Genomic DNA, 22522 nt, shown 5'->3' on the forward strand with positions numbered 1-22522 from the left:
GTTTATGAGGTTGTCTGGGTTGTTCAAGATGGGTGTCATTTTGCACGGTTGAATTGATGATTTTGATATTTTGAGAAATTCCCACCAGGCTGTTAAAGTGGTGTATTAATAATTTGGAAACAATCCTGTTTTTTAACTGTTTGGCTAATAAATGGTAAATCTGACAGGTTGATCTTTCCACATAATGCCTGTTCCAAGTCTAACCATGAGTTGGTTTCTGGATTATTTTTTAACCATTTTAAGATGTATTGTAATCTATTTACAAGAAAGTATTTGTAGAAGTTAGGTAATTCTAAGCCTCCACAGCTTTTTGCAGATTTTAACATTTTAGACTAATTCTTGCAGGTTTATTCTTTCATAAAAAGCTTGACATGGATGAGTCTAATGTTTTGAACCATTTTAGTGGGGGTCGTGTGGGAATCATTGAGAAGAGATAATTAACTTTAGGTATGATTTTCATTTTAACCGTGGCTACCTTGCCCATAAGGGACAGAGGCAGGTTGACCCAGCGGGTTAGATCGTCCTGTATGCTTTTCAGTAATGGGGTGTAGTTTAGCTGCACCAGTTGCGATAGTTTTGGGGAAAAATAGATACCTAGATATTTGATATTTCCTGATTTGACTGGTATCGTGAGTCTTTACTCTGCATTACTGTTCAGTGGTAATAAAACAGACTAATTCCAATTAATGGAGTAGTCTGATATGGAGGAGAATTCATTAAGGATTGTTGCTGTTTCATTTACAGAATGTAAACTACTTAAACACAGTAATATGTCATCTGCATAGAGACTATTTTTATGATGGCTGTGTTTGGTTTTAATTCCTTGACTAAATGACTTTTTTTTCTGATCTTGTCTGATACATCTGGGTTTTGGGTTTCGACACACTCAAAATTTTGGAACGACAGACCTGCAACGTTAATTTTTTTAATTAAAGACCCACTACAATTGTCTATGATACACTTACAAGCTTTTCCTGATTCATTTTGACTTAAAAAGAAACACTCAGAAATGCAATTTTAAGAATACGGTAATGTTCATTACATATGTCCTCCATCATGAGAAAAATACCATGTGAACATGATGAAAACAGAAAAAATACCATTGTTGTTAGAGTGGGTCTTTAAGGTACTGGTAGGGTGAGTTAACTTCATTGACTGTGTGTGTGTCAAAATTCATGTCCGTGTGACTATCTTCCAGAAACTGATTTCCACGTTCTGTGTTCTGCTATTTTTACTTTTATATGCAGGCCATTGTTTAAAACAAACTAAAGAAGATGAATATTTGGGAAACTTTTACGTTTTGAGATTTAATTTGCACTTTGGGCTAGAAACCAGTGTTTCATCAAAAGGATGTGAACTTGATTTCCAGTCCATGTGTACAAGGGCAAGACATTTTCCGTTTATTACCCTCATGCACCACAGTGTGTACATACTGTATATTACAGGATAAAATATTGAAATTTTAAGGAAATGCTAATAAGACAGTAAAGCGTTGTTAAATGTTGCTTAAAATATTTCTAACATCTGTAAATGTGTGTTCTTAAATGCTCTTTTAACATATGATGTTCACACTGAACTGTCACTACCCAATACCAAGCTGGAAGAGGCTTTATGCAGTGCAAATCTTGCTTTGCATGCTCCAGGTTTTCTCTTTCCCAGCTCGATTCAGACACATAAATGACTTAGTGTAGTATAATTCCAGCCGGGCCTAATCCGCAATCATTGTTTCTTCTTCATTAACAATTTTCAAACGGTTGGTACTTACATGAATGAAAAAGTACACTACCCATCCGTCACTGCCAAGTCCCCCTTATTGGTCAAAGTTCAACTGGTTTGACTTTCAACATGCGTTCAGTGGCCATGGATTTTGTACATAGAGCCCGCACACGGACTTAACAACTTGCGTAGCGTAGTTTCAAATGAGGATGCCTGAGATGTGCATACAGGCATTTTTACAGAGATGTATCATTAAACGACTTGACCGTGTGTCGTCTTGAACTCATGTTGCTGAGGCCTGTGTGAACGTAGCATAACAGTGGAATCTTTGTGCTAAAGGGCGTTTTAACAAAACAATGACAAAAGGTGAGTTAGCTGTGGTTTCTGTCCAAAAAGTTAGAAAGTAAAAGTAACTGATAGTACATTGGTGCTGAAGTACTATTGTTCCCTTACTTTTTGATTGGAGTGAATACTTTTTTTTTCAATATGAATGCATTTCCCTACATCTCTGGAGGCACAGACAGACTGATGGAGGAGAAGTTTTAACAGAATCAGACCAAAGAGGATCTGCTCTCAAAAAATGTTGGATCTCTAAAATTTTACTGCCATCTGGTGGTAAAAAAACAGCAACACATTGTAATACTAGTCAGTCTAAGTATTTTTCAATGTCCGGACAACAGTTTAGACAATAATTTTTGTTTTTTAATGCCTGAAAGATTTCTGGGGGAGGTAATGAAATAGCAAAGAATACATATATAAGTGTAATTCAAGTGTAAATGGTTTCTTTGGATGGGCGCTAAGAGGAAAACTATAACTCTCTGTGTTACACTTATTTAAATCCTGCTGTTTTATGACCATTGTGCCACTGCAAAGCACATGCATAAATGAAATAGGAAAATAAAACTCTCAGGAAAAATACAGTCCACTTTAAATACATTTTCCAAAAACAAGGGCGGCAATAAAGTTTGCTTTTTAATTTTCCTGCCTTTGGAAAGTGATCATTTAGTAAACAATCGCAGAAGCTTTTTGTCAATGCTTACATATTTAGTGATGTATCAGTGATACTAGAAGATAGCACAGAAAAGTTCAATATTTATCTGTCCCTGCTCTTTTTTTTAGTCACAGCAGGTCTGGTGAGCTTTTTATTAATTAATTCTTCTGGAGTATTTTGCGGTTCTTCCCTGCATCTGGGTGCTCACCTGGTTGACTGACCGTGACAGAAAAAAGAAGTAAATTGGAATTATTTTACGATAAAACCTGTTTGTACTGAATGAATGCACAACTGCTGTTGTTCACTGCCTTGCATTCTGGGAATAATACTTTTTTTTGGCATACTCTAATTTAACAAAAATTCCTGTCCATCTTGCCAAATGTTCATGTCATTTGCGCTTTAAATGGTCTATATTCATTTTCTCTAATTCCTCAAAACACAAAGTTGCCAAAACCTACATAAGTATTCAATAACACTTTTGTATGACAAGTGTTTTAATATTTGATTATATGATCATGCCTGAGCTCATCTAGTTCATTTATTTCAAACAAAATCAAATACTTTTGGTTCGGAAAACCTCTTTTTTTTTTGCCGCAGAGCAGTGGCGTTTCTACACTAACTTACTGTACTCCCAGGGCGAGTTACACATACAGGTGAACACAGTGATAACAATTGTGAGGCTGAATTTCAACTTGAAAGGGTAATCTTCTGGACAAATAAAAGCTAAAAAAAAAAACCAATTAAATTATTGGAAAGTAAATTAGCAAAAAGAACAGAAGGCCAAACTCATTAACCTCTTTCATTTGAAGACACATGCAGCTACTGGTGTTTGAGCAATAAGTTAAACATACTTTGGGTGTCTTTCTCTGCATGCAGGACATGACATTGCATGGCAGGTGTAGAAACATACATATACATACATATAGACACCCATGCATGAGTGCAAACATGAATCCATACATGAATGCATGCATCTATATACACGTATTATTCACTGAGAATAATAAATGTAAATATCTAGCTAAAACAAAAACCTGCTGAGTGTTTATAACCGTATTTGCCCGAACAAAACCCACAAGCATCTATTTAAAAAGTACAGTAAATTAGGTTTATGTTTGGCCTGATGGCCTGCCTAGGATGTGCCCTGCTCAACAATAGCTGGGATAGGCCATGTGACCCCACAATAGGAGTCATGTATGACCTCGTCTGCCCTACCCTGCCTTAGCTTCAGAGACTTGTAGTTAATCCATCTGGTTACAGTTTTTCTCAGTCGCTTTAGTACAATTCTCAGATCAGAATTGAAGTTTGCAAATTCGTGTGTGCATTTCTCAAAACAATTTGTACAAACAGCAAAACACCATGGATTTCTTGCAAAAGCCTGTAACTTGCTCAAAATCTTTAGTTCATCTCTCAAAACTAAGTCTTTATGTCATTGAACATGTCAGTGCCATCAGAATGTCAAGTCCTTGTGTCATTGTCTACGAACAAAACAGTCAAATGACTTAGTCATGTTGTCAATATAACTGTTTACTTTAGAGGGAGGTTCTGATGTAAACTATGGCTAAAGTTTTGATGACAATTATTGTAAAATGTAAGTTACACCTTTTTTGTTTGATTGCAAGAGACTGGACAAAATTTACATTTACACTTTTATTGTTCATATTGTAATTTGTTGACAGACCATGTCATACCAACATAGAAAAAACCCACTGCAAACAGTAACACAAAGGAAAAAAAAGATAGGACAATATTCTGTACAACAGTACAGGCAGTGCAGTAGGAATTGGTGTGGTCTTCCTACACCTCTTGTCGTTCCTGTATGTTAGGCCACAAATTCTCATCCACATTTCAGCGAATATCCTCTCTTGCAATGCAGCGAAATATGTTTGTCACATTGTGACAACTTGGTCAACCATTTTGCAGTTAATGACTTATACGACTAACCAATGACTAGGTGTTTTGAGGAGTAAGACTATTGCACAGTGAACTATATAATACATTTTGATCAACATGACATAAACAATTGATAATGTAGCAAAGAGCAGAGAATTGTACATAATCATTTGCATGGATGTACAAAAGCAATTGTAACTTGTTCAAAGAAGTGAGAAACTGCTTATATAATGTGCACAAGTGACATCATGATGTGAAGATTGAACAAATAGTTTTGGGAATTTCATTCTGATCTGAGAATTGTACTAAAGCGACTGAGAAAAACTGTAATACACTTGCTGCACTTGGACCTAGCCACGTGCCTGCCTTTTTTTAACACAGTGAAAATGAAGAAAAACATGTTATATTTCAGATGATATTTAACCTGAAAGTACATTGTTGGATAAATGTTATTTAAAGTAAGTTACACATCTGTGATAATTAGCAGTAGATATTGTTTGCTAAAGGATGTTTTTACAAATCAAATGCAGCTATAAACAGTGAAGTTTGCCATCTCCACGCTGTTTAAATAGCTAGAAAATAAAATTAGAGGACAGTTCATTGGTGTCAAAGTGACATTGTTCCTCACTGTCCCTTTTTTGTTTGTGTTCGAATAGCAATTAATTCCATCCATCCATATTCAGAACGCGCTGAATTCCTTTTAGTGTCATGCTGCTGCTGGAAACTGCCCAGCTACTGTAGGGCAAAATCTACAAGGAATACAAAGTTTCTTAGATATCAGTTACTACAAAAATAACATGAAAGCATCACAGAAAATACTGCTTAAAATTCAACTGTCTTGGAGTGGTGTGTGACGCCGAAGGTTCCAGAAACTGCCATCTCCACTCTTATCTTGAGTTACAGATGCGGGTTACACCCTGCATCACATAAGATACAACACATGGATGACCAGCCAATTCTACAATACAACTGACAAAACTCCTCGTTTGTGGTCTGTTCTTGCTTATATCGGAGAACAAATTACCAGGTAAGAATTTTTTAATTTTAATTTGTTTTACAATGCAAAAAAGTTGAGGTAATAAAGGAAAAACATTTACAGGGTCTCATATGTTCATTTTTAACCCTTGTGCTATCCTAGGCACTTTAACATTGGGAGTGGGGTCATCTAGACCCACTAGACAGTGCTCTGAATCTGTGTTCTTCAATGATTTGTGATCTTCACTGGTGTCCATGGATTACATGAAATCCTCTCCAACTTTATCCACCTGTGTCATGGTAAGAATAACACGTCAATGTAAGGGTGGGGTCATAGGATAGCACAAGGGTTAAGGTGCCTGCTGTGTGTTTTTTCTTATAGGGGAGAAGAAGGTCAAGTTTGAAGATCGTCATTCTTTTTGTGTCTTTACATCTGGGCTTTTCACAGGTTAAAGAAATTCCAGATTACCAGTTTGTTTTTGGTAAATCTACGACAGAAATTCCAAGGAATCTAAGACCCGGAGTGACGGAGGTGTTTTTTGTGGATAGCCAGATTAAAACCATCCCCAAGGCTTCTTTTGTTGAAAACCCCCAGCTTGAGAAGGTGGAGTTCATGAACACTAACACAACCTTTTTAGAGGTGGGAGCTTTTGAAGGTCTAGTGAACCTCATAAGTATTGAGATCTCCAACAATCCGCTAAGTTCAATTCCAGTGGGTGTCTTTGCTGATGTCAGCAATCTAGAGACCCTTATTCTAAAGTTTAACAAGCTCAGTGGACTCCAGAATGGTTTATTTGAAGGTCTTGGGAAACTTAGAGACCTTCAGCTTCACGAAAACAAGATTCAAGTTATTGAAGACCAGGTGTTTCAGGGTCTTGACAACCTTGAAAAGCTCAGTTTGGCTAAAAACAACCTTACATCTGTGTCCACTGACTGGTTTTCCGACCTGAAAAAACTGAAGGTTCTACGAATTTATGATAATCAGCTGACCACCATTCCCGAAGATCTTTTGAAGAACTTCCCCAATCTGGAAGAGGTTGGGTTGCAAGGAAACCAGATCACTTCATTACCTCCAAATCTGTTTCCACACAAAAACAAGCTAACTAAGCTGTATCTGGACAATAATCTACTGACTGGTTTACCTGAGGGATATTTTGTGGGCTTCCCTAAGCTTAAAGTTTTGACCCTGAACAAGAACAAACTAAACAGTCTGCCATCTGTTCTTTTTGGAGAAATGCCTAAATTGACTGAGTTAAGCCTCCAGCTAAACAATCTCAGCACCCTTCCTACAGGAATATTCAGCCCTCTGAAGAAAGTAAAAAAATTAGATCTCTCGAAAAATCACTTTGTCACCTTGTCTGCTGATTACTTCCTTGGTCCAGAGAAGCTCACCGACTTGAATCTGCAGCACAACCAGATAAAAACATTGGATGCAAACTTGTTTGAAAACCTACAATCACTGACGTCCCTCAAACTTTCCAACAACAACCTCCATGCCCTTCCAGGAAATATTTTTGAACCTCTTGTAAAACTCAGCAAACTTGACCTTAGTAACAACCCCTGGCACTGTGACTGTAACCTGAAAGATCTTCACGGGTGGATAAGAGACAACTCTGAGAAGCTCAAGCCTCCGGTGGTGTGCGAACATCCAGAACTTCTGAAAGGACAGGAAATCCGATCACTGAGGGACGATCAACTTATTTGTCCAACCCTTCCTCCCACAACTCAACTCATCAAAACCACAATACCAACAACCACTGCGAGAAAAGTAATGAGCACAACACATGTCATTACGACAACCACTTCAACAACAACCACTGTGACAACAACAGCACCCACTACAACCACTGTGACAACAACAGCACCCACCACAACCACTGTGACAACAACAGCACCCACTACAACCACTGTGACAACAACAGCACCCACCACAACCACTGTGACAACAACAGCACCCACTACAACCACTGTGACAACAACAGCACCCACTACAACCACTGTGACTACAACAGCACCCACTACAACCACTGTGACTACAACAGCACCCACTACAACCACTGTGACTACAACAGCACCCACTACAACCACTGTGACTACAACACTACCCACTACAACCACTGTGACTACAACAGCACCCACTACAACCACTGTGACTACAACAGCACCCACTACTACTACTATTGCACCCACTACCACTATGACTACTACTATTGCACCCACTACCATTATGACTACAACAGAACTCACTACAACAATTGCACTTACTTCTTTTGTGACAACAACAGCACCCACTACAACTACAGCATTCACAACAATTGCAACTACAACAACCGTTGAACCCATAGTTGGTTTCAAGACTACATGTCAACAAGAGTGGAGCTCTACAACTCAAACTACTACGACAACCATGACAACAACTGCACTTACAACAACTGTTCCCATCACAACACCAACAACCATGCTCAGGACAACCCGACCAACAACCACTAAGACAACGCAACCTCCTGCACCAACTCCTCCTCTGAGCTTCACCTGTCCTTTTGAAGTGAATCCTTCAGAGCCAACACCCTATTTCCTGCACCAGTCCAGCATCAAGATTCAGGAGTGTAAATCTCACATGATGATCTACATTGCACTGGGGATTATAGAGATGACTTGCATGCTGGTGCTGGCTAAACTTGTTCTATCTATTTACCGCCTGTTGCAGCAGAGGGAGAGGATGAACCATAGGATCAATCTCACCCACTTCTCCTACAGGAGAGAGGTCATCCTAAGGCCTTTGCAAGAGACAGAAACTCATGGACTATGAGTAACACAGCACTTCAAGCTTCTATTGATCCATATGAGAGCATGGCATTACACGCCAAAACATCATCCAGTTTGCTGCACCTGATTTTTGAAGACTAGGTAAGAAAGGAAAATGATATTAAAAGACAGAGGAATTTTTCAAAAATAACTCCTCTATTATTTCCTGATTTAATATTTGTCAGTCAGCCAAGCCAGCATTCAAATGTTACATAATATAATAAATGAGAAATAAATGTATACAAATGGACAACATTCGTAATTTATTTCAATTGTATCGTCAGAGACAAACAATTTTTAAGTGTAAAAATGTATCTAATTAAAGAATAGTTACACATACAAGTGAACACAATGATGATGATTTTGAGGCTTAATTTTAATTTGAAAGGGTTATCTTCTGGACAAATAAAAATTAAATAAACAATTAAGTCATTGGAAAGTAAAATAGCATAAAGAGCAGAAGGCCAAATTCATTAACCTCTTTCATTAGAAGATGCATGCAGCTATCAGCATTTGAGCAATAAGTTAAACATAATTTGGGTGTTTTTCTCTTTGTATTTTTTTAACACATACATACAGGACATGCCATTGCATTGCATGCATAGAAACATTCATATATACACACATGCATGCATGCAAACAGGAATCCATACATGAATGCATGCATCCATGCACGCATGTATTAATTGAGAATAATAAATGCAAATATCTCACTAAAACTAAAACCTACTGAGTGTCCATAGCTGTGTTGCCGAATACTACCCACAAGCATCTAATTCAACAGTACAGTAAATTAGTTTTATGCCTTAGAGAAAAGCCCTAGTGACCTGCCCAAAGTGTACTCTGCCCAGCAATAGCTGAGATAGGCTCATGCAACCATGAGACCCCACAAATAGGATTGAACTGATTTGGAAGATGGATGGATGATTTTGGTGGAAAAGTTTTAATGCATTTTATTGCATAAATTAACATAATTTCTTTGTAGAATTTAATGAATGCATAGCACAATTAAAATAAAAAAATACTTGACCAATTTGTAACCTTCAGTGAAAACATATATACATATATTTTTTTTAAATTGGTGGAGAATTTTGAGGTTTTTATCAGCTTTAGTATATATCTATTATTGTGCTGGAAGAAATCAGTCATCTTGAATTTGCAACACCAGAGGGCACTTTAGTATAAAACAACCAAGAGTAGTAGGAGTAACTACACTTTTCAAAAAAAGGTTATTGATTTCAAACTACACATTGCAAAGGACGTTTCGGCTTCAATTGAGTGACAGGATGAATAGAAAAAAGAAAGCATTTATTTGCATTAATAAGTTAAAAACTTCAAACAAACATTGACAATACATGAAATTCTCTTTGATGTTTTAGAAGTTTCTTGTCATGGTGCCTCTGGCAATCTACCCCCCCCCCCTTCTGCTCTACCTTCCTGATTGGACCCAGCTGTGGACGCTCACCTCATCATCTTTCTGCCTTCATAAGAAGATCCAGTTCCAACATTCATCGCCAGTTCGTTGGCCCTTATGGACAACCTGGGTCCTTCATTGTTTGAGCTGTCTGATCCTCACCTGCAATCCTAACCTCCAGCCACGCCACGACTCAAGCCAATTCAAGATCTCAAGCCACGCCACAACTCCAAGCCAGTATTCCTGGTCGCCACACTATACTCATCTCACCGTCAGAACAATCATCATTAAACTCACCCTCGGATCCATGCCCAGGATAATAAACCCCTTTATCTTCCATTTTCTTTCCGGGTTTCAGCATCTGGGTCTGTCTCACCAAGCAGATCATGACACTTCTGGTTTAAAGAAAAAATATTATTGAATTTCTAGTAAACCACTAAAATAATGAGCCAATGAGACTGAATGAGGGTTGCTCAACTTTTCTTAAAGCTTTAGGGAAAAATAATGACTTGGAGACACAGCTTTAAACCAACAGTAGAAATGTTTGACTGTGATGAGTTACAAGATAAAAACTCAGTTGTTTAAGCATTCAAGATTTCAAGAATCTTTATTTGTCATTCTACCACAGGGTAAAATTTATAGTAAAAATTGAGCTAAAACAATATTGAAGAAAATAGAATATGCTAATGAAGGAAACCAGCAGTATAAATATGGGGTAAAAAGATTTATTCTTCCAAATATTTAATTTTCTTTCAAAAATGCATTCAAAATAATGTACAGAAATTTTGAATGCTGCTTCTTTGCCCATTTGCGTGAATACATATTAATGAACTTTGATTTCTAGGTTGTTAAAAAAAAAAAAAACAAGTGGTATAGTCTAAGATAAAACTCAAATTTTCTTTAGATATCAGTTTACATCAGAAGTGATGTATGTCAGAGTTGAAGGTATTAATTCATTTGTAAAATACAAAAAGGAATATTTTAATATATAAGTTACAGGAAAACATTTTTATTATGTTTTATTTTATTCCATAGGACTTTCGCATCTCTTAGTAAAATACTGAAATAATAAAACAACTACTAATAACTGTGCTTTAGGTTTTCTTTCTAAAACTATTTAACTAATGACATTTTTTACAAATGGATCTCTTTATTTTTGACATTATCTCTACATTTTGTAAATTTATTTCCGGGCTTTACCTAGTTTTTATTTTCTTTACATTTAATCGAACTTTTTTTTTACTTTTCCATTAGTTTTCTCTCAATTTTTTCCCCTGGTATTTGGTCAATCCTTACATCTGAACTAGATACACTAAATACTAGATACTGGCAACTAAGGGTATGTTCACACTGCAGGCTGAAACGACCCAATTCAGATTTTTTTGCCCCTATGTGACCTGTATCTGATCTTTACATGACAGTCTGAACGACACAGATCTGATCTTTTCAAATGTGACCCAGGCCACTTGGGTATGTGGTCCCGAATCCGATACGTATCCGATCTTTTGAAATGCGACCGCTGTCTGATCGGCCAGGCCACATGAATCCAACCTGTACGTCTTGATACGCTACAAACTTCATAATTCTGCGTTGAAGTAGGCGAGAACTACAACATAAACATCAACCATGGCGGACGATGCTGCTGAGACAAGTCAGTGGAAGGAAAGTGAGGTCACTAATTTGATTAATATTTGGGGTGACAGCTCTATTCAGGCCAAACTCTAGGGCTCTTATCGCAACCGGGCAGTTTTTGAAAAGAAACTCCAGCGAAATGGCGGAGTGTGGGTAATTGTGCTGGCTCCTTTGTGAAAATGAATTTAATAATCCAAAAAGAGCTCCATTCTTGTTGACATCCACTGTTAACTTTCGCTACTTCCGCAAACAACAAGTGACGTTGTTCACCATTGAGTACTCTTCTGCGCATGCGGGTCACTTCTGGGTCATTTCACGGTCACATCGGAGATCACAAAAGTTCGCATTTAATTGAAAATGTGAATGGCCTTGCAAAAAAATTAAAAAATTTCAATAACTTGGAATTGAGCATTAAGCCCTGCAGTGTGAACGTAGCCTAAGACATCGCCTCTCTTACATGTCAGCTTTGTGGAAGCAATCTTAATTTTTAAATATATATTAATAGAAAATCGCATCCTGATTGAAATAAAATAAACTTTTTAAAAAACATTCACTCACCTTGCCTTGACTCACATAAACTGAAGTGCCTTCCCATTCCTAAGCCCAAGGCCTGAAAAAATCCGTCAATTTGTATTGCACTTTATGTTTAGCTTCGATGCAGCTGCTCGGCTATGGAAACCCATTCCATGAAGCTCTCTGTGTACTGTACATGGGCTAACCTGAAGGTCACATGAAGTTTGGAGCTCTGTAGCAACTAACTGTGCAGAAAATTGTTCGCAAACTCTTCCATTTTGTTATGATAGATCTGATAGTTGACTGTGGAATATTTAGGAGCGAGGTAATTTAATTACTGGATTTGTTGCACAGGTGCCATCCTATGACAGTTCCATGCTGGAATTCACTGATGTCCTGTGAGCGGCCCATTCTTTCACAAATGTTTCTAAAAGGGCTTGATTTATACACCTTTGGCCAGGCCAAGTAATAAAGACACCTGATTCTGATTATTTGGATGGGTGAGTGAATTATCTCACTTAAAGTCAAAATTTCTTTATTTACTACTCTTAAATTGCAAAAAGTTGTTACTTTATGACACTGCTTTGTATGCTTAACACTCAGCATTTAAATGTGTTTACACTTTCCCAACATCACTTACTAATATGCTTTACAAAATGTTTTATGTTAAAAATACTAGACTACTCTTTATCTGACATTTAGTGATTACATGTCCATTTGACTTAAATGTGTTTAGAAAAAAACAAATATTTTTAAGTAAAAGAGAGAAACAGAAAAAAAAACAAGTTACTGTTTTTTCAAATGGCAAATGGCGTACCCTAATATAGCGCTTTTTTTTACCTTCTTCAAAGGCCCAAAGCGCTTTACAATGACAGTCACCATCGCACACACATTCACACACTGATGGCAGCTCCGCTACCAAACACTGGCGCCAACCTCCCACCAGAGCCAAGGTGTGGTTCAGTGTCTTCCCCAAGGACCCTTCGACACATGGGCGGGCAAGGCGGGAATCTAACCTGCAATCTTCCGATCAGAGGTCGACCGCCCTACCACTGCACCATGGCCTCCCTTTAAAACCCTTTACAGCAGTGTTCTGACTTGTATGTGATCTGGGAAAATAATCCAAATATATCAGTCAAATCAAGTATAAAGCTATTATCAATTGAAACATACAGTGTCAGGAGGCAGTGGAGCTAAGTGCCTCTTTGGGTTTTATTGTTCTAAATTTAAGTCATCCTAAAAGGTAAAAAAAAAAGGTAGGCAGGTGTGTATTTGTTCTTAAGTAATCTGCATAATTCTTAAAGTAGGTCATAAAATATGATGTCTTTAATTCTGCTCAATTGAAGTTCTTATTTTAAAATTTCAGGGATGCGAGGACTAACCCTGTTCACTAATGAGCCTGAAATGGAGCTTGGAGGGTAATTAAGTGTGAAAAGGGCAATGTACTGAGAAAAATAGAGAGCCATAAAATAAAGCAGAACCCATTAAACCCAAATGATGATATTCAAGCTGGAAAACAGGTTACAATAAGTCTCAGAAGTTTTACTGTGAGCAGCTGGTTACAACGAATTAAAGGAGTCAGTGTGAAACTTATGACTGTAATTTTTGAGGAATACTGGGGAGTCTTGATGGTGTATTTAGCAAAATAATAAAAAGGCTAAAAAGAGATGGTTAATAGGAAGAGAAAGAGCAATACTTGTTTGTGTACTCTTTAAAAGTAAACTCAAAGCCTTTCCTTAAGGTTTTTCAAATTCCTTGTGATGACTAATTTTTCCAAATTAACAATTATCAAATTAGCCATTAACTTGTCGGAAGTGTCTCTAACTGTAGGGCAGTAATACTAAAATGTTTTACAATGAAAACAAATGAAAATTTGTTAAAGAGAATGACAAACTGTATATTTTCCTTAAGAATCTCTACTATAATGGCTGCCTGCAAACACTTAAACTCGCAATTCCTTTAGTAACATGTCACAATGTACTTTTTATTAATTAACCCTTGACTTTCTATCGACTACCGTAACTTTTTAACTGTTAAATGCAAGTAACGCCATGATTCCAGTGAATGCTAGAAAGGAGATAACTAGCTTTGTGATGACTTTGTTTCTTTAAAACAAACCTTTGCTTCATCCTCTGTACAAAACAAGCAGTAAGAGGTGAACTTTCTCTCTGAGCTGATACTTTAACCCATCATGACGATCAGCATGTCGCTTTCCTTTGCTGCAGCAGTCGAGGCCGTTTCCAAAGTGTTGCTCCAGATATCAAGTAGTCTGCTTTTTTGTGAAAAAGCGATTTAAACCTAGAAAATAACAAGAATAAATGACTAAAATTTTATTGAACACATATATTTCATATGTGACCATGGTATAAGCTGAATCATGCCCTTTAGGGTGTCCATTATTAGAAATTAACAAACTAAATATGTTAGAGTCATACAGATCTACCTCCTATATTAGGCCTATACACACTTTTTGCATACCGACATTAACAGTTTGACATATTTGTCTCTTGCTTAAACTCTCAAAGTTCAAACCTTTGCGGAAAAACAGGTCCAGTATTTTAGAATGAAAAAGATCTATATGTAATCAAAGACTTAAGTAGATTTGGCAAACTGAAAGCATTCTGTGCAGGAAACATGGCATGGAGAAAACTGATTGACAATAGTCTACACCAATCAGGGTGCAGTTGTTTAAACCAAAACAAAAAAACATAAAATACTGCACTGAAAACATCTGTGGAAATGTAAAACTGTGAAAGGTGAATTGCAATACCGGGACGTAAACAGTCAAAGAGTCCTGGTAGGTCAAAGAGTGGGTGTTATGGAATCATCGCAGGCAACATTTCCAGTGTTAAAGGGTTGAAAAAAATTAGAAAAACAATCAATAAAACGTTAAATAAAATTTGATTGCTTCTGGGTACTTGACTGCCTTTCATTGTTTGTTCATGAACTCGTGTTCAAATGTGAAATCTTACCTGTGATTTTCCACTATTAGGTGGGGATTTTTATAGCTGATGGTTTACAAGCACAAGCGGTGTCTAACATAGAATGTGCTGTGGGGCAGCCCTGACCTCTGGCTCTGGCAAGCACGCACCATCCTGCAGTGCCAGCTGAGCTCAACCCCTCCAACTGCACCCCGTAATTGTCCCCACTCTTGGCAGTCTACGGCACCATGGGCCTGTCACCATGACACCTTCTCATGTTCAGCTAAAAATGGAATCTACTGGGAACTGCTGCGCGGTGGCCACATGGACACAGAGCATACTAAATGGTTTTGATAGCAGCGGTTTCCATGACATAAGAAACACTTAAGTCCCTCTGCTAACTAATTAATGAATATTTTGAGGTGAGAGATGCTAAATTTTTTGTTTATAACTGATCTCTTGTTTGCAACAGCTTTTCACATTCAAGATTTATGGAATAATTCTGTTTTTACTGCTGCATAAAAACACAAAGTCTTTTACATCAATTTTTGTGGACTTCCTCTTTAGATAGCTGGATCTTTACTTGCCATTATCACACATATCCAATTAAATTAAAAGAGCCTTCTGGTCAGTGCAACATACATACTTTAAAAAAATAAACAACTTACTGTCATGGTGGCCTCTTTCAGTGCTCCTCCCCTCTCTCTGTGCACCTGAAGATTGGAACCAGCTGTGGACACTCTGCTCATCACCTCTCTGCCTTCATAAGGAGATCCAGCCCAGCATTCATCGCCAGTCCGTTGCCTATCTCGGTTTCCCATTCCACGAGTGTCCACCTGGGAGATCTTCCTCAAGCTTCGCTCCAGCCCCCCTCAAGTCACGCCTCGCTCCTCGCTCGCCACGGGCCCCAAGACATCAGGCAGTCCGCGGTGATTCTCTCCGCACATCTCGCTCCGCTCCAGCCACGCCACGCTCTCAGCCTAGCTCTCAAGACGCTACGTGCTGCTGCTACGCCGACGCATCTCCAGAGCTCCAAGCTAGAAGTAACAAACAAACTGAACTGTTTATTTCCTGCTTGGAAATTAAAGACTCTTTGCACTTCGCTACTCGCCTGAGTTTCCTTCCAGGTTTTCAGCATCTGGGTCTGCCTCGTCCAACTTACCATGACAGAACGGACTGGCCTGAACACAGACCCAGCTGACCCTGCAGGGCTCCGATTAGCCGCCACTCGTCAGGGATTAGCCTTGGGACGGCAAGCCGAATCTCTGTCTCAGATGGCCACGGCCCAACAGGATCTTTTCCGCCGACTGGATGGCATCACTCAGACTTTAATGGAACTAACGGGCCAAGCGTCAGCTAACGCCACAGCGTCCATTCCCCCTGCCGCCAGCTTCAGCACTTCCGGTTCCGGTTCAAACCCCGAAAACTTTCGCCTTCAACCAGAGACATTTCATGTCGTTAAATGACACCACTAAGGAACATCTGTGCTCCCAACCAGAGACTAATACTTTTGAAGAACTTGTTTCCACAGCCCTGCGATCGGACATTCGCATTCGGGAACGACAGAAGGAGCGTCTTCGGCAAGAGAAGAGGGGTCCATCAGAGCCTAACAATCTCACAACGTTCCCGGAATCCTATGTACCGATCAAAAGGTTCCTGTGAAAGACTCGGATGAACCCATGCAGAATGGACACTCCAAGCTTTCACCAAAGGAACGTAAGAGACGTAAGTACGAGGGAGCTTGCTTTTACTGTGGACTTCCAGGACACCTAGTAAGCCAATGCTCTTAAAGTTTAAAAGCCAAGACTCCCCGCTAGAAGACAGGCCGCGGGCGGGTTCATCAGTTTCTCCCTCAGAGAAAAGATTTCTATTTGTTCCTGTCAAGTTAAGTTCTGCCAGTGGTTGTCATGATTTCAAGGTGCTAGTTGACTCTGGCGCTGAACAGAGTTTTATTGACTATGACCTCATTTCCAAGTTAAGTCTGCCCACAGAAACCCTGGAACAGCCCATAGAGACTGCCGGCCTAGGGGGTCAACTGCTTTCCCAGATCACACACCGTACTAAACCTGTACTCCTCATCACGTCGGGTAACCACCGCGAGCACATTCAATTTTTTGTCACTAGAACCTTGCAAACACCCATCGTTCTTGGTTACTCCTGGTTGCGTACCCACAACCCTCAGTTGGACTGGGTACACTGTAACATCTCCACCTGGAGTGCCTTTTGTATGGCTAATTGCCTCAGATCCGCTGAACCTCTCATCCGTGCCAACAGGTCTCCGAACATATTGACCTTACTCTCGTCCCCTCATGCTACCACGATTTAAAATCTGTCTTCAGTAAATCTAAGGCTGGTTCTCTGCCATCTCACAGGCCCTATGATAGCGCCATTAATCTACTTCCCGGGGCACCACTCCCTAAGAGTAGACTATTCAACCTGTCTGGGCCAGAGAAATTAGCCATGGAGAAATATATCCAGGAGGCCCTTACTGCTGGTCTTATTAGACCATCCTCCTCTCCAGTGGCCGTAGGTTTTTTCTTTGTGGAAAAGAAAGACAAGACCTTTCGTCCCTGCATAGATTTCCGGGAACTTAATTAAATAACCATTAAGGACAAATATTCACTTTCCCTTATCAGCTCTGCTTTTGATTCTGTTCAGGAAGCGCGATTATTCACCAAACTCGATCTGCGTAATGCTTATCATTTAGTTCGCATTAAGGAGGGGGATGAGTGGAAAACTGCATTTAACACTCCATTGGGACATTTCGAGTATCTTGTCATGCCCTTTGGCCTCACGAACGCCCCCGCAGTTTTCCAATGTCTGGTTAACGACATCCTCCGCGACTTCCTCAACCGTTTTGTTTTTTGTTTATCTGGATGATATTCTCATTTTCTCTCCCGACATGTCTCAACACACCCACCACGTACGACTTGTTCTTGAACGTCTGCTGGCTAATCTGTTTTATGTGAAAGCTGAAAAATGCGAGTTCCATGCCTCCACGGTCTTGTTCCTCGGTTATATTTTCGAAGCTGGTAATATCAAACCTGATCCTACAAAAATCGAAGCCGTCTCGAATTGGGAACCCCCCGAAAATCGTAAGAAGCTTCAGCAATTCTTACGATTCTTAGGGTTTTTACCGGAGGTTCATTCGTAATTATAGCTCCATAGCTTCCCCCCTCACACAACTCACCTCCACCAAGAAGCCCTATTTCTGGAACCCTGAGGCTCAGTCAGCATTCGATAGACTCAAAGAACTCTTTATTTCAGCGCCCATCCTCATCCAACCTGACCCCTCTAGTTGATTCATTGTAGAGGTGGACGCTTCGGACACTGGTGTAGGGGCCGTCCTCTCTCAACGGGAAGCCATGCGCCTTCTTCTCCCGAAAACTATCCCCCGCCGAGAGAAATTATGACGTGGGTAGCCGGGAACTCTTGGCTATAAAGCTAGCCCTAGAGGAATGGCGTCACTGGCTGGAGGGAGCTCAACACCCGTTTATCGTTTGGACGGACCACAAGAACCTGGCCTTCTTGAGATCCGCCAAGAGACTAAATTCACGACAAGCCCGTTGGTGTCTTTTCTTTGACAGATTCAATTTCTCCATTACCTACAGACCCGGAAGTCGAAACATCAAACCAGATGCACTATCTCGACAGTTCAGTTCCAGTTCCAGTTCCACTCCATCTACCATCCTGCCATCCACCTGCATCATAGGCAACCTCGCCTGGGATGTCGAGTCCAGGGTGTTACAGGCCCCATTGCACCTCCTAACACACTTTATGTTCCCGATTCCCTCCGTTCAGATGTCCTCTCCTGGGATCATGCCTCCCGCATTGCCTGCCACGCTGGAGTCCACAGAACGCTAAACCTCCTGAAACGGCATTTTTTCTGGCCATCCATGGAAAGGGATGTCAGAGAATACATTGCCGCATGCACCGTCTGTGCCTGTTCCAAAACTACCAATTCTCCTCCAGCTGGTTTCCTTCAACCCCTTCCGGCACCGGGACGTCCCTGGTCCCACTGTAAAAGACCCATTTTAATTGTTTTCTTATTATTGTTTAACATTTCCTTTGATTCAAGATGCCCTTAATTTCAAAAGAAGTATGTTGAAGATGTAAAAGAAAATGACAAAAAGGTGTTAATGTTTGTAAGATGTATTTTGTTTTGAAGACCTTTATTGTGAAGGTTCCACTTACTTCCGCTTTTTCTGTGAAGTGTCAGTTTAACAGAAACCAAAAAAACGGTTAACAGCTGATGCTACGGCAACAAAGGAAACAGAAAAAAAAGGACGGACGGATAACTGTGTAAAGCAGTAATTTGTTTTTGGCATCTAGCTGGAAGGCGAACAGGTATGATTTTGGTTATGTTTACTACACATTTTGTGATTATTTTCCATTTGTTTTGTGTAAAATAACAAAATATGTTTCTGTTTGAAGTTATCCAACAATCTAACGCTACTAGCTGAGGTAAAGAATGATTATATATCAAAAAGGAATTATTGTAAGTTTGTGTTTATGCTTTTCTTCAGCTCTTACGGTGTGACTATGACTGTGGAGTAAACAAATGGGTTGGAATACCCCATCATAGTCCATCAGTTACTATGATTGAGTCCATCGTCTGAATCAATTCCGGCTGGAATGCTACACCCACATCGCCATGGCCTTTATCACTGGCCTGCCGCCTTCACAGGGTAAATTTACGAGTTTAAAGCCGAAGTGAACATACAGAGCAGCAAGTGAACGCCGCGCAGCACGCAGCACGCAGCACGCAGCAGAGCAGACCAACTAACTCAAATGAACAGGTGAGCTGAATGTTTATTGATAACGTTCCAAATGTTTGGAAGCTCATTTGTTTGATTTACGATTTATTAATGTTTTATTTATTGATGGGTGTTTTGCAGGATCTCTGCAGCCCCTTAAGAAAGCCGTCTCCACCAAAGACAAGATCTCTAAGTTTGTGTGATGCTTCCACTGAGGAAGACATTTTGGCTTTTTCAATGTTGTAAATATAATACTAATTGCTAATATAACAAACTATTTGCATTCCTCCTTATTGTTTTATGTTGAAATGGGACGTTTCATCTGGAGGAGGGGGCGTATGGAACACTCTTTACTTCTGCATTGGTGTTCAGATGACAGGTTCATGATGTAAGGTGACAAATGAACTTCAGGGTGTGTGAATGAAAAGGAAAATAAAGGCTGCAGCGGTCAGAATCTCTTTGTTTTTTAAACCTATCCGGAAATAAAGCTTCATAAAAGGTTCCACATATTTCACTTTCAAGCTAGGCTCCAACAAACGGAAAACTTTGGTGTTTTTTCCTCGATAATCTGCGACTTTTTATCTTATAAATTTACAAGAAAAAACCTCGTAAATTTACGACTTGAAAATAGTCATTAAAAAAAATTTATTTTGTAAACCTAAAACTCCGTTGTGGTTTAAAACCCCACTCATAAAATTTATAAAATTGAGTATATAACGCTCTAAACCAAGCCAAAGTCATTTTTTAGTGTTAGTTTTAATAGTAAGTCGCAAGTCTTAAAAAATCAACTGATCAAAAAATACTCACCAAATTACCCAAAGAATATATGTGTAGCGTAAGCCATACATGCACCTATATGGGAGGGGGGGGTTGAGATATTGGAGATTTTGGAGCAACCGTATCCCAACAGCGAGCACAGGTCTGTCTTGATGAGTTGTCTTGCAGTTCACTTTAGGCTCGTACAGCCACCTTAAAGGGCCTATATGCTAAATCCATTTTTTGAGCTTTTAAGTGTATTATAATGTTCATTACTCATGAAAAGATTAATCATGGTATTTTGATCCATTCACACATTTCTGAGTATTCCTCTAAAAACCTGCGCTCTTAGCACCAGCCCCTCCCAACCTACGAAAACAAGTGGATTCTTACATTGTGACGTAGATACCTGAGAACTGCCCCTTCCAGGAAGAGTCTGCCCTGCCAGCACCGTCTCCAGGCTAACAAACACGCTACTTTCTCCGCGCAGCTAGCGGTGATGGGCAAACACGCTTTCCTTTTATATGCACAATAAGAACTAAAGGGCCGTTGAAGAAAAAAAATTTGAAGCAAAAAAAACCGAATGGGTGCGTTAGTTTTTTTTTTCTCTGTGCGCACCAGTTAGTTGTTTTTTTTTTATTCAAATCTTTTTCTTTTTAATTCAAAATTTGTTTTTTTACTTTCAACTTTTGTTTTTCTTCAATGGCCCTTTAGGGGCTCCATAAAGAACAACCATTTTTGCAAAAAATCAGATGTTTGTTTTTGTGGACGTCACAAGGAGCGAAAGTAGGTGGCTCAGAGATTCAGTCGTCTTACCTGCAGGTAGGAAAAGGTTAAGTGAAAACTAAAGTGAAAATATTGTTTTTCCCTATATATATTTATAGATCATAAATATATAGATATAAATATAGAGATAGAGATATATAGATATATAGTTAAAAAATGTAACTTTACCAAAGTTAAATATTTTATTTAGCTACAACTATCCCAATTAGTACCTTGGGCGGCGGCTCTCGCTAGCTCTGATGGACCCTGGCCGGTGGTGCTCTCAGGCTCTGTCAGACCATGGGCAGTGGCGCTCACTAACTTTGCTGGACCCTGGGCGGCAGCTCCCACTAGCTCTGCTGGACCCTTGGAAACAGTGCTTTCTCACTACGCTGTCCACCAGGCGGCTGGCTAGCGTAGTGGATGCGATCGCTCCAGCTCCGTTGGCTCTGTGACAGGCCGGTGTTCTGTTCAGGGTGTATCCTGCCTTCACCCAACAGTAACCGGGACAGGCTCCGGCAACCCAGTTGCCCCAGCAGGTTAAGAAAATGGATGGACGTTCAGGATGAAAATCCTCGTATCGAGCAGCCATACAATTGGACAAATCACGCCGCAGGACCTCAGATCACGTCTGTACATTGACTCAACATTGAAACTTGAATCCCCTGATGCGCGAACCGCATCCGTGTGAATGCAGCATAAGGCTTCAGTTTTAGACTGTTGGTCAGTTGTCACTTCCTCTCAGCAACAAAAATTGCATTTATTTATTCCTAAATCAGATTTATTCATTTTAAACTTATGTATATTAATACACGTTTCCTTTACTTAAAATAAGGACAAGAAAGAATGATGATGTGAGGTTTTCTGCAAAGCAAAGAAGGATGATCGTGCTAGGCCGTAAAGGGCTTATGTAGCTCCTGGGTGACATTAAAACATGCAGTTACAGCCCTTGATTGACATTCTCAATAAAGACATACTGGGCAAAGAAAGCTGCTGTAGCCCCTCAGGCTGTTTCAGAAAGACAGGCAGCCTCCAAACGCGTCCAGCATGACAATTCATCAACTCACAAAAAAAAGGTTGGTGTATTTTCAAATTTCATCACTTGTTTCGACTGCATTATATGTGTGTTGGCCTTCAATCAGATGTGTACGTTCGAAGTTATTTAAAAATTCTTCAAAAAAAAGGAGAAAAATGTACAAGTATCTGAAAAAATGTGAAAATAAGTCTTACGTTTCTCTTGAAATAGCCGTGTGAACAATCCAGCTGTCAAAACAAAAAGGAAAAATGGCTTCAAGTAATGACCTGTCAGTAATGGTTTGAAGATATGACAGAAATAGCTCTACTAAAAAAAGAAGCTTTTTTTTTAAACCAAATTGTCTCCTAG

General features: G+C 39.5%; 1 protein-coding gene and 1 long non-coding RNA gene across 5 annotated transcripts; both read left to right on the forward strand.

Moving 5' to 3' along the window:
• The first annotated feature begins 5533 nt into the window (after nt 1–5533).
• On the forward strand, nt 5534–11215 carry LOC105353900 (carboxypeptidase N subunit 2-like). Of its 4 annotated transcripts, XR_002289950.2 has the most exons (3): nt 5832–5875; nt 5958–8482; nt 9760–11215. XR_002289950.2 is itself a non-coding variant. In XM_020702279.2 (2 exons), exon 2 carries the CDS (start codon nt 6189–6191, stop codon nt 8382–8384), a length of 2196 nt encoding a protein of 731 aa, XP_020557938.1. In that variant the 5' UTR covers nt 5534–5627; nt 6024–6188; the 3' UTR covers nt 8385–8630. The 4 variants fall into 4 exon arrangements, 3 of the variants coding, with proteins under 3 accessions (XP_020557938.1, XP_020557937.1, XP_011472173.2); XM_020702279.2 differs by lacking the exons at nt 5832–5875; nt 9760–11215 and adding an exon at nt 5534–5627 and having other exon boundaries at nt 6024–8630; XM_020702278.1 differs by lacking the exon at nt 9760–11215 and having other exon boundaries at nt 5958–8630.
• Nucleotides 11216–15610: 4395 nt separating this feature from the next.
• On the forward strand, nt 15611–19887 carry LOC110014926. Its single transcript, XR_002289951.2, has 3 exons — nt 15611–19207; nt 19387–19659; nt 19759–19887. It is a non-coding gene; the product is annotated as an uncharacterized LOC110014926 (long non-coding RNA).
• The last annotated feature ends 2635 nt before the right edge of the window (nt 19888–22522 follow it).

The sequence above is a fragment of the Oryzias latipes genome, chromosome 4, assembly GCF_002234675.1.
Source record: "Oryzias latipes chromosome 4, ASM223467v1".
NCBI lineage: Eukaryota > Metazoa > Chordata > Actinopteri > Beloniformes > Adrianichthyidae > Oryzias > Oryzias latipes.